Raw genomic sequence first — 12782 nt, 5'->3', positions numbered from 1 at the left:
TCCGAATGGAATAATTCCTCAATCTTGTATACATTAATTCTGCTTCAAATTAATTCCGGTCGTTCTACTTATGCTCGTCCCGTCGATGGCGCACTGGTGATGACATAATCCAAGATGGCCGCCCAAATCAAGCATTGGACTGGAGCCAAGACTATTTATTTAATAAGAGCCTCAGAAGATATGGATAGAATGCCGTTCATCGGCACTGAAAACGGGCTTCATTGGGGGACATAAAGTCCTGCACCAGGACACGGAGCTTCACTAATGACGTGCAGGTCCTCATAAAGTTCTCCTTCCACTCAAAATCCTGTAAAGCCAGCATTAATTGTTTGACCAAAATACGGTCTTCTGCCTTCCTTCTCCACTACGAAGGTGTTTTTTTCCCCGATAGATGATACGTCACGTTCGCCCCCTGTCCAGTCAGAAACCATCCTAACTCCCAGACCTAACGCTGAATCGAATAAAGCCGAATAAACTTGTTTTTCATGTAAACCTCAATTTGGAATGACAATTTCCATGTAAAAACAAAGCAGAATACTTGTAACCGTGGCCATTGTTGTTCAGCTGATCTGGATTGCCAATGTCTGGTTAAGTCAGCCCAGCTTTGTAGTACTGGCCCAGGCATGTTGTAGTCATTATTTGTCTGAATCATTTTGAGAAACCTCACACGAAATGCTGCCGCGTGTTGGACGCTAAGAATCTGTTATTGCTGCTCAGACTCAGCATAACTCAAACAATGTGCTGCACAGACAGGCTAATGGAAAGTCCAAACAAACAGTGGAATGCAAAGCCATCTGTAGCACATACAAAAACATGGCAGAGTAGACAACAGTAGATCAGCAGATTATATCCAAGCCAGTTTATGTAATGTAATGTCCTTCCTTTGACATCCATTGTGTGCTACTTGCTGACTGTGGCCAGGGCCTGTAATACCTGAGCCCCCACCATCACTGTGGCCTGTAATACCTGAGCCCCCACCATCACTGTGGCCTGTAATACCTGAGTCCCCACCATCGCTGTGGCCTGTAATACCTGAACCCCCACCATCACTGTGGCCTGTAATACCTGAGCCCCCACCATCACTGTGGCCTGTAATACCTGAGCCCCCACCATCACTGTGGCCTGTAATACCTGAGCCCCCACCATCACTGTGGCCTGTAATACCTGAGCCCCCACCATCACTGTGGCCTGTAATACCTGAGCCCCCACCATCACTGTAGCCTGTAATACCTGAACCCCCACCATCACTGTGGCCTGTAATACCTGAACCCCCACCATCACTGTGGCCTGTAATAGCTGAACCCCCACCTTGACTGTGGCCTGTAATACCTGAACCCCCACCATCACCGCCCCCAACACAACTGGCCTTTATTTATCAAACAAACAAGACAAAATGGCATAAACTTAAGATGAATCATTCTTGAAATGAGCAGTCAAACAAACTAAAACCTTCTCAGTGAAAAACAGGAATGTTTTTACATGGAAAGAAAAAGCCTTCAAGAAGATCAACAAAGCATTTAAGAAAAAGACACATTTTGGTCACTCAAACATTCAGAGATTGAAGAACATCCAACCTGTAGAGGTCCAGGCCTTTTATGGAAGTTATCACCTCAACAGGAATATTTAATTTGATGCCTGTAAATTAAACATATCCTATATTAATTTGCTCCAGAATAAATGTCAGGTGTATTGTTTCTGCTAGTACTTTGATAGTTTGGGTGAAATGCTTTTTTTTCCAGTTCAATTCAGTTTATTTATATAGCACCAAAACAGGCAGAAGTAAAAATGTTTCTATGCACAACATAAATCGTTACATTCAAGTTACATTTCTCAAATAATACAGACAAAATAAATGCAAGCATTCAACAAAGTACATTTGAGTTGCCTTTTTCAAATGATGCAAAAAATAATACAACATTTAACAAGTAGACTTTGTACCCTTATTACAAACATATTCTTACTGAATTCTATCACTTTCTGAAATATTGTGACATTTTCTTTTTGAAAATAGTGTTACTTATTTTTATTTCTATATCAACATTATTCCACAATTTAATCCCTCGAACAGACAAACAGATATTTTTATTTTAGTTCCAATCTTTTCAGCAGTGACTTACTAAAAATGAACATAAAATAGGAAATTACCTTGAAAATAGAACATAATTTGTTCCTTTAAGTTACTAGTACAGTGCCCGTCGGAAGTATGTGTTCATATAGTGGGAGGAGCTTAAGTAGAGTTGTCATTTATGGCCACACGAGTATGTGTTTGAAGGTTAGATGTACAAAGAGGTGTACATACTCTGTAGTGTTATAAAGGGGTAAATTTGTGGGTGCAAAGTTAAAAAGCGATTTCCCAGGTTTAATTCTATGGGACATGAACATGATTAATGTGTTTGTTGTTTTTTTACTAATTTTTTCACATTTGTTTTGTTTGGTGTATTTTTCTGTAATGTATGTTTTTTGGAGTCATTTTGTGTGTTTTTGGAGCCTTTCTGTATATTTTTGTGCATTTCTGTTGTTTTGTGTACTTTTTAATATAAATATTGTTTAGTTTTTTGTTTTATGTCATTATGTGTATTTTTGTATCTTTCAGTTGTCTTTTTGTGCATTTTTTGTACAATTATTGTTTTTTGTTGCTATTTTAGTGTAATTCTGGAGTCATTTTCTGTATTTTTGTATCTTTTTTTGGTGTAGTTTTATGCATTTCTGTTGTCATTTTGTGTATTTTTTGTATAAATATTAATTTTTAGTATAAAAGTTTTGTGTATTTTGAGTAATTTTCTTGTTTTTGTTGTCGTTTGGGTGTGCGTGTGCGTGACTTGCTACTCCGTGGCTCACACACACACACGGGTGCTTCAGCCATGCACAAGCACGCACATTAGTGACTCACATCAGGCCCAATAAGTGAGACTTGAGAGCTTTGCTAGTATATCAGTGTGAGCGCGGCTGCTCAGATGCTCCTCCCCACACTCAGGTATGAACTGTCTTCCTCTCTCTCACTCGTGTGTTTGCAGTTCATGTCTACTTGGCTCTGTGCGCAGCGATTGGCTCTGGCCGCACACGTGACTCTGGCCGCACACGTGACTCTAGCTCGCCGCTGTGAGGAGCTGTGTAGTGAAATAGATATGGTTTCACTTCTGGGTGAACATGAATGCGCCATCCAGCCGAAATAAAATTAAAATAAACATTTGGAAATGACCAAATGACTCCAAAATAACTCATGCACACACTTGGGGGATTTAGAAGCCATTGACAAAGTTTCAGGTTGAACAGATACCGCGTCAGGGAGATATTCGCTACACAAACGCACGCACGCACCCAGACCTTTTTTGAATTATAGTATAGATTTCCTCACATACACCTGTAAGTTGCAATTCACCAAGACTGCAGGGATCTCTTTATTGTTGGAGACAGGTGGATAATAACCCACTTTACTCTGACTGAACACATTCTGTTACATTTATGACAGACTTTGAGCCAATGACTCAAACACAGGGCTCAGATGCTACAGTATGCCTGTGAACATAGTCATGATACATAGCCTCACAGGGTGTTTCTAATGCATTGTTTAGAGGTGTGTACTAGCTTGCTGTATTGCTGTTTGGGTTAATGGAAGCTTCCAGCTCCACATAAGGACTGTTCTGGGACATCCTAACCAATCACCAGCAGACAAATGGCAGCAGTGCAATAAGATCCTTGTCTGCCAACATCATCATCAGGTCTCTATGTGGCACCTCAGTAAGCTGAGACATTTGGACCCTTAATGTTTTTCACAACTACTGCAATGTTCTCTACTGCACAATAACATCTTGTTTTATATGCTTTGTGTGTGTAATGAGAATATAAACTATTGATTGGGACGGATGCAGTTGATTGTATCATTATTATGGATCAGATGAGTGTTCCATCAAACCCAGCTCAGGGTTTATTTCTAGAGAGTCCGGCTCAGTCAAAGCAGGATGTGGCTGGAATGGCCGTCTAATCAAAAAGAAAACAACCTTGGTTGCCATGGAAACAGTCTGCGCTGCAAATCTGCTTCCCAACAGGTTTAAGGTCAGGCTCGGTTATCATTTTATAAGGTCATCATTCCTTTAGATCAGTGGTTTTCAAACTTTTTTGGCTTAAGTACTAGCTTTCTCTTATTTTGCTCAGAATGATATGAAAAACAACTATAGGTCATAATAATGGAATGAATAAGTGATAATGAATGATTTTATAGAATCTCATTTTGTAAAAAAAGTGAAATGAAATAGTATTTAGTGTCTCCTGAATAGATTTATTTCTATAGTTTCAGGTCATCTCCCAAGGCTGACTCTTGTCATTATTATGATTATCATTTTTGATTAAAAATAACCATGAAACCACACATTTAAAAAAAAAAAATGCTTTAGAATAATACAATCTTGATCCATCGTGCTTTAAAACACATTTAACAAAGATATACAAATGAAAAACTAAATTAAAAAAAAGACTTTTACAAATCGTAATCCATATAGTTTTTCACCATTTGCGGCTTTAATGTGGACTTGGATGTGAATAGGATGGTAAATGTTCATGATTTTGATTTTAAATCTATACAAAAGATTTGATTTTGAATCAATACGAAAGTTTTGATTTTAAATCATACGAAATTTTTTATTTTAAATCAATACAAATGACAACATCTTATAGTCATCGTCATATTACTTGCTGCAACGTCTCATCCAACACCACACGCAACGCAGCCGCCCCCTCCATGTGTGCTTATGAAAGTATCAATATGTTAAAAAATCATTTAAAATACTTTTACTTGCCATAGGTCAGAGGTAGGCAACTTGTATCACAGCAAAAATGTGTTTGTCTGATCTGAGGGCCACATTATCAATATTCATGTCAGCATTTAGAATAATGACCAATCTGAGGAAAGAACAATGAGTTTGTGTTTATTTCATGTGGTTTTGGTCCTTTTATGTATTTTTCTGTAATTTTGTGCTTTCTGTTGTTGTCTTGAGTGTTTTTACTGCCACTTTGTGTGTTTATGAAGTAATTTAGTGTATTCCATCCATCCATCCATTTTCATACCCGCTTATTCCCGTTTAACAGGGTCGCGGGGGTCTGCCGGTGCCAATATCCAGCTCTCATAGGGCGCTGGGCGGGGGTACACCCTGGACAGGGCGCCAGTAATTTAGTGTATTTTTTTTCTCATTTAGTTTTTCTGGTTGTTTCTGTGTGGTGTGTTATGAGCCAATTTGTGTATTTTTGTTGTCATTTTGTGATTTTTGTGCCATTTTTTGTGTTTTCGGTTTTTGTTGCCGTTTTGGGGGCCATTTTGGTATTGATGTTGTTGAGTGCAGTGGTTTTCAACCTTTTCAGCCCGCGACCCCAAAATAAAGGTTCCAGAGACCAGGAACCCCCACTGTACCTGAAGGTGGTTGAACACACACATGAACATTGAAGAACAGTCATGTGGAGACAGGACCATCTATAAGGGGGAATAAAGGGGAGAGATTTTTGGGGTCCGTCCATAAAGTCAGATAAATGATGGTCCATTGTTCTATGAATCTGTGATAACCACATTTATTTATTCATCTGAATAATATCCACCATTATTCAGGAAGTTTAGTAGTATTTGCTCCTTAGCATATAGCATCTTAAAGATGTAAATAAAATGGGTTAAAAGTGACCAAGATAGTGAAAAGGGTGGTGAAATGGGATTATAAAAACTACAAAAATAATTTGAAAGTTGAAAAAATTGTAAAAAGGGTTTCAAGTGTCAATATTGGCTTAAAAGTGGCAGAAAAATGTTGGAACAATTAGTTTAAACTAGCAAATAATGGGCAGGAGAAATCATTAATGTGGATAGATTGGCAAAAACAAGCATGGGATATGGTGAAAAGAGGTTAAAAGTGACAATAATGGGTCAACATGTGTGACCTTAGGTGGAAAAAGTGGTGGAAAGGGTTTAAGTGCTGAAAATGACCCCAAAGTTGAGAACCCCTGATCTAGCGTTTATTTCTGTAATTTTAAATTACAGAAATATATCATTTTGTGCTTTTGCGGCCACTCAAAATTAGAGCGATGCCCCCTGGCCACCAGTTGCCCATGTCTGCCATAGGTGATAGTTTTAGTGGTTTTGCAAAGAATAGTTGAGAACACAACACACTATTGAGAAGCCGTGCACCTGAAGAGCACATGCTCGCTGGGCTTTGATTCTCCCTCACTACCTGCCAAGAGAAAGAGTTTGTCCAACACTACAAATGATGGTTGTCTCATAAATCACAGTTTTCTGATCTACACTGTTGTACACCCGTTTGATGAATAAGGGACAATGTGTTTGCAACACAAAAGTAATCAATAACTCAGCCATTAAAAAAAAAAAAAAAAAATATTTCAACTCAAAGCTTGCAGTGAACCAGTTTGGACCAATCTTCAATGTAGTTTAGCTTATTCTTAGTGTGCAGTGATGGGCTTTCTGGGCTCAGGCCACACCATCTCAGTGGGATTTATGTTTTGGCTTTGACTCCGTCACTAACAGTGGAGTAATAGCGTCAAGATCGCATAATCATTTAAAAATCCATCAGTAATGAAGGTACGTTGGCAAGCTGTAACATGAGCTGGATTGTAACCCACACTTTGTGTGATTGATGCTTCTTTGACAGTTGGGTGTGCCTTTGCTCTACACACTTGCTGTGTGCTCACCATCCAACTCCTAAGTGTTACACCATACACAGCCAACTGTTTCTAGACTAGAAATAAAGGCAGATCTTTACAAGTGTTTTTTTTTATTTATTTGGAAGAAAATGATTAAAGGCAAGGCAAATTTATTTGTAAAGTGCATTAAATACACAAGACAATTCAATGTGCTTTACAAGATTAAAAAGTGCAACAGAAAACATTCAATGGTTTAAAGATTAATAAGAACATTAAAATCAGCAGTAAAAACAGTAAATCAACACTAATATGATGAAAAATCTCCCTCTCAATCATACACATTTTACATGACTAAAAATGTCACTTTACATGATTTAAAAAGTGCAAGAGAATATTTAACAGTTTAATAATCAATAAGAACATTCAAATCAGCAGTAAAAACATTAAATTAACAATAATATGATTTCAAAAAATCTCCCTCTCAGTCATACACAATAGAGAAAAAGTAAAGCCTTTAATTTCAAAATGTTCCCATGTGATGCTGACTTCAGCTCTGCTGCAGTTTGTTCTAATTCTTTGCAGCATAACAACTGAAAGCAGCATCACTGTGTTTGCTGTGAACTCTGGGCTCCACTATCTGACCTGTGTCTGTAGATCTGAGAGACCTGCTGGGTTCAGACCTGACCAGCAGAACTTTAAAGTGTATTCTGAGGCTGACTGGGAGTCAGTGGAAAGACCTGGACTAATGGGTCATATTGAAGACAGATACAACCCCTGTTTCCTGTCTGGTTTGTAGTCGTAAAACTTCTTACTCTTTAAAACCTAAACATAGCTTGTGGCAAATATGAGGTGTCTTGTCTTACTGATATATATTGTTGTTTTTAGGATTTCCACTTGCTTTACCTCACTAAAGTTTGTGTCAAAATATCTCAATAATAATTCAACAAAAATTGTGTTTGTTTTTATGGTAGTGAACTTCATTATAAATGTGGTCATGTGGCAAAAGTTTTGTGTGGATTAGTGTGTCGTAGGGCTGGGCAATATGGACTAAAACTCATATCTTGATATTTTTCCTCAAAATAGCGATGTACGATGTAAATCTAGATCATTTTAATTCAAATGAAGTCTGACCAGAAAGATAATTCTGAGTTAAATCTGCTGATGCAAAATGCAACACAGGCACATTTATTAACAAAGAGCTGCACAACATGTGCCACTTTCGGCTTTTTCTTCTATAAGGGACAGCATGTGTGAGTGAGTTTTGTAGTGTGGCTTGTTTAGGGGAAGGTCTGGGTTAGGACACACTCAGTGATCATCTAACGGGGCTTTTCGTGCTGTTCTGAGAAGTAGTGAAAGCAGCGACTCCTACAACAAGTATTTTAAAACAAAACAAGTTATGAAGAATATATATATATATATTGATATTGATATTGTCATTTTCTATAGCACCAAAATAGAGAACTTGACACATCTTGAATCTCATTATATCGCCCAGCCACAGGTGCAGGTACCCACTGTGCTCAAGTACAGACAGAAATAGTCGCCATAACAACTGAACATTCATTATTGACAATATTTTGTCTGCATTTTATCAGGTTGGCATATTTCTCCCTCCAACTATTATGGTTGGCAATAGACGGGTGCATTTTCTCTGTGTTCGGACAGGTTTGACCTAACTATTGTGTGTTTGTGTGTAGGTGTGGCAGCGCTCCTCTGGATCACATCTCCCTCAATCGTCTGTCCAACATGAGGAAGAGATACAGGTTGGTTTCCTCACTATTGACTGTGATACACATTCATGCGCTGCTTTTCTTTATGGGTCGTTAGAATTTTTGACATTTTACCAATAGTTGAGTTGGTTCATTGAGTCTGAGTATTAATCAGGTAATTTGTGGTTAAAAAAAACAACAAAACTATACATGTCGATGTAATGGTAGAATGATGTGCACACATTCTAATTCTGAACTTATAAGATGTCCATATAGATACTTATTTATGTATATTTGTCCCCCCTAATGTCAGAGTTTTGTTTCTCCAGTGTTATGTCTCTCTCTCAGACAAGTTCACAAAATATGTCTTGTTCCCAAAAATATTCCCTCTTCTTGTCAGCACACAGATAATCTCATAACAAAGTGTGTCCTGAGCTGGGAAAACCGTGTTCCCCTCCCCTCTTCAGTGTGATTAGCCAATAGCAGCCTTTCTGATCATTTTGTCTTTTCCAGCCTATAAGAAATATTTGCTGTTACTTTCCCCTCACAAGACCATTTCATCTGTACCCATGTTTCATGCCAGAGCTCTGGAATAAAATCCACAAAATATAGTTTGGTCTATTTTGACTTTATTTTATCAGACATATAGTGTATGCTCGAAGATTTCCATAACATTGTTTACAAGCGCTATTTGTGAGTTTGTGGTCCTATTTCCAGTCGTACTAACCTGTCCTCTCACTGACGTGTTGGACTTGAGCTGAAAAACAAACACAGTGCTAGTGTAATAGCAGAGTTCTTCAATGGTTGTTTTAGTGTTAACAATAGGGGTGGGCATTGCCATGAATCTGACGATACGATTCATGATTTGCATATCACAAATACGATACATCCTGATGTATCCCGATACTAAACAATACGGGAAACGTCACGATATATTGCAATATCAATAATTACAAATTTCACCTTTACAAGTACAAAATGGTAAGAAATACAGTTCATTTCATGTTTTTTTAAACTTGCAAGAACAAGTAAATGGTAACTTACTGTTAAAGTACCAATATCAAAACCAAGTGGTATGTTTATCAAACTGTCAAATTACATTTTCCAAAAAAGTTTAACTTTTGCTTCTACAACAGATTGTAATTCTGAGTTTATAAATTATGAAATATAAATACGTTAACTTCCAGCTAAAATGCATTGAGGAGTGAGGTGGTTTAACAAGGTCTGATGTGGTTCACTAGTGACCGGACGTTTACATGCTAATGCATATTTTAATGCAATTAAATGTTTTCATTAAAAAAACATGAATTAAAAAAAAAATAGATTTGGACATTTTTTTCGACCAATATGATGATCACGCGGTGAAATATCACGATATATGGCCAAATCGATTTTTTTCTTACAGTCTTTAAATAAATAGAATTTGCATTTACGTGTTATGCTAGCGCATATGCTAGCTCAATTGAATGTTGTTTTTTTTCCCTCGTTAAAAATCATGATTAAAAAATGTATTTGGACATTTTTTGCAACAATACGATAAATGGTGAAATATTGCACGATATCGGCGAAATGATTTTTTTCTTACGCTGTGTGTTTGTGTGCGTGTGTGTGTGTGTGTTTCAGAAACGGCCTCGGACCGTCCAAAGAAGGAGAAGCTCAGTATTCTGTGGTGCATTGCACTGGCTACATCAAAGCGTGGCCCCCTGCAGGTAAAAACACACACAAGCCCAGTTTGTAATGTGTCCCCGTTCAACATAAAGTTCACTTTCCCGCCCAGAGAATAACTATATCCTGCTGTAACCTGAGGCAGCTGTGGCCTCGTCACAGATCCTCCATAGCTCTGCTGGATTCAGCATTGCTTCCTCCATCTTATCTATTCATCTCACCATCAGATACAATGCAGTGCAAACATTAGATGTCCTTGTCTTTCTCAGATTTTGAGAGCCAGAATGTTTTTGCAGCTGATGAATTTCCACACAGACCTGCGGATGTTTGCTATGAAAACAAGTGTGTGTTTATAGCGGCTCTCAGCAGGAGCCTGTCAGGAGCTCCGCAGGGCCAAGTAGTCATGCAGCTCAGCTTACATGGGAGCTCCCTCCTGATTCAAACGATGGAATGAACTGACATTACGATTCTTTTAAACCCTGCAATAGTGCTGTGCGATATAGAGAAAATTTTACACCACATTATAGGTAGATTTACATCCGGATAACGATCGGGATGTATCCCCATATAGTATTTCTTTTTTAAAATTACATGAAATGAATGGAAAATTGCTATTCATTATATATTTTATTACATTACAAATATGTGGTACTTCTCCTTTAAGAATCTTCTCAATGAAGGAATATCTGTAACTTTAGCTCCATATACTGCTTTCACGTGTGTTCTGATGTGTAAATTTGTATGTGGAAATGCCATGGCCACTGCTATCGTTTACCTGTAGTGAATTTGACTCCATCAAAGATGGTATATGATAGTAGAGGTTTGGTTTAAAAGTCTTTCTATAGCAGCAGGAGATAAATGAACACTGAGACACTTTTTCAGCTATTTGGCTTGGAAGAGTGCTATTGGCTGAACACAGTTTGTAACCAGACTAATTGATGATTCCGGTCGCTCCGGGGGACCCAATCTGGCAGGAAAATACAGTATTTCACCTCTGCAGACCACAGTATCCATTTTCTGCATCTTTGTTGTGCTAAACTAAATACTTAAAGCTCATGTATGCGCACAGCCTGGCTGGTGTTAAATGATGTAGAACTAGGCTGGATCTGACCAGCCCATCCCGGTGGTTGGCAGTGGGCGTGGCTTCAGTAGCTGATGGTGGCTACACAAGGCAGACCTACTTTAGTCACGTGGACCAGGACCAGCTGCTCCTCTAACGGTGCTGTAAACTAGTATCTCTGTGTGATGTAAACATGCTAGCAGCATTGCTGTGTGTATATTAGCCTGCTTTATCATATTTTAGCTACAGAGTGGGACCAAGACCACACACATTCAATAAGCCTTATAAACCATAGAGGGTTATATCGTGCGGTATCATACGGCACTGCATTGCCCTGCGATATATATTGCAGAAAAAACAATGACTCAAATTGCGCTGTTCTCCTCCACCAGTGGCGCCACCAGCCAGAATCCTGTACGCACTGTGGCAGGTGTGGAAAAAATATTGATATTGTTTTTCGTTTGTTCTGCCGTACACACTGCAGCTATGGTCGATCTGTGCGTACTATGAAATTGAATCCTGGCGACGCCACTTTCCTCCACTGCTGCCATTTTATGGAACAGTGACAATGCTCAAAACATAAATTATACAGCCCTAAACTGTTTGTACTTTTGTTGCAGGAAAATATTAGAATGTATATATATGAGCATCCCTCACATGGTATTTGTTATGCCTTTACCTTTATGGAACTTGTCTCAATGCTGAGCAGCATAGTCAAAACAGTGCTGGGAGTGTTTAACACTGGAGTTGGGGTTCAGACCTATGGGGGATAAAGGATGAGGATAAAGCAAGGCGTCACTGTACTAAAAAATGTCAACATATTTGTTTTCCTAAAGTATAACTGATTCCCCTGGTTTCTGCTGACCTGCCACTAGTGGGGAAAATAAAAAATGCCTTGATTATGGGGCGGGGCTCCTGGAGCAGTTAAGACACCCCCAGTCTATACTATGAAATCTCCACAGAACAATGTATGCTATGCTAACTAGCTACTCAGTACTCACTATAGCTTTCTATTAGGGGTGTGCATTGCCATGAATCTGAAGATATGATATGATTCACTATTTGCACTACACGATATATCTCAATACTAAACATCACAATATCAATAATTACAATTTTCACCTTCATAAGTACAAAATGGTATGGAATACAATTCTTTTTTTTTTTTTTACTTGCAAAAACAAATAACTGGTAACTAAGTGTAATAAATATCAAAAACAAGTGGTGTTTATCAAACTTTCAAATTACATTTTTCAAAAAAGTTAAACTTTTGCTTCTATAACAGATTCTGATTCTGTGAAGTTCTTAAACTCTAACCACATACATCTATAAAAGTATGTTTCATATATTTATCCTCGTTATTCTCACTGTTTATTTTTTTGGTTATTTATCATCTTAGTGGCTCCCCTTGTAAATACACTTTTATTTCTTTTCTTTTTCTCTTTATTTTGCGCCACCTCTTAATTTTGTTGTACCTTGTGTATAATGACGATAAAAGCATTCTATTCCTTCTATTCTATCTATTTTCTGTTTTATTTAAATAAATCAACTTCCAAGCTAAAATGCATTGAGGAGTAACAAGGTCTGATGTTCACTGACACTTAGTGACCGGACGTTTACGTGCTATGCAGATTAGACTTAGACTTAAAAACTTAACAAAAAAATTGATTTGGTCATTTTTTGTATTGATACGATAATTGCGCGGATAAATATCGCAA

General features: G+C 38.0%; 1 protein-coding gene across 5 annotated transcripts in view; it reads left to right on the top strand.

Moving 5' to 3' along the window:
* arnt2 (aryl-hydrocarbon receptor nuclear translocator 2) overlaps positions 1-12782 on the top strand; it is a 102098-nt gene that overhangs the window by 35878 nt on the left and 53438 nt on the right. For all 5 annotated transcript variants that reach the window (XM_028473684.1, XM_028473675.1, XM_028473664.1 and 2 more), the window contains 2 exons: positions 8328-8393; positions 9963-10048. In XM_028473684.1, the coding sequence (XP_028329485.1) occupies positions 8328-8393; positions 9963-10048 (152 nt within the window). The remainder of the gene's footprint in view (positions 1-8327; positions 8394-9962; positions 10049-12782) is intronic.

Source organism: Gouania willdenowi, chromosome 3 (genome assembly GCF_900634775.1).
Source record: "Gouania willdenowi chromosome 3, fGouWil2.1, whole genome shotgun sequence".
Taxonomy (NCBI): domain Eukaryota; kingdom Metazoa; phylum Chordata; class Actinopteri; order Blenniiformes; family Gobiesocidae; genus Gouania; species Gouania willdenowi.
This window is presented reverse-complemented; position numbering and strand designations above follow the sequence as displayed.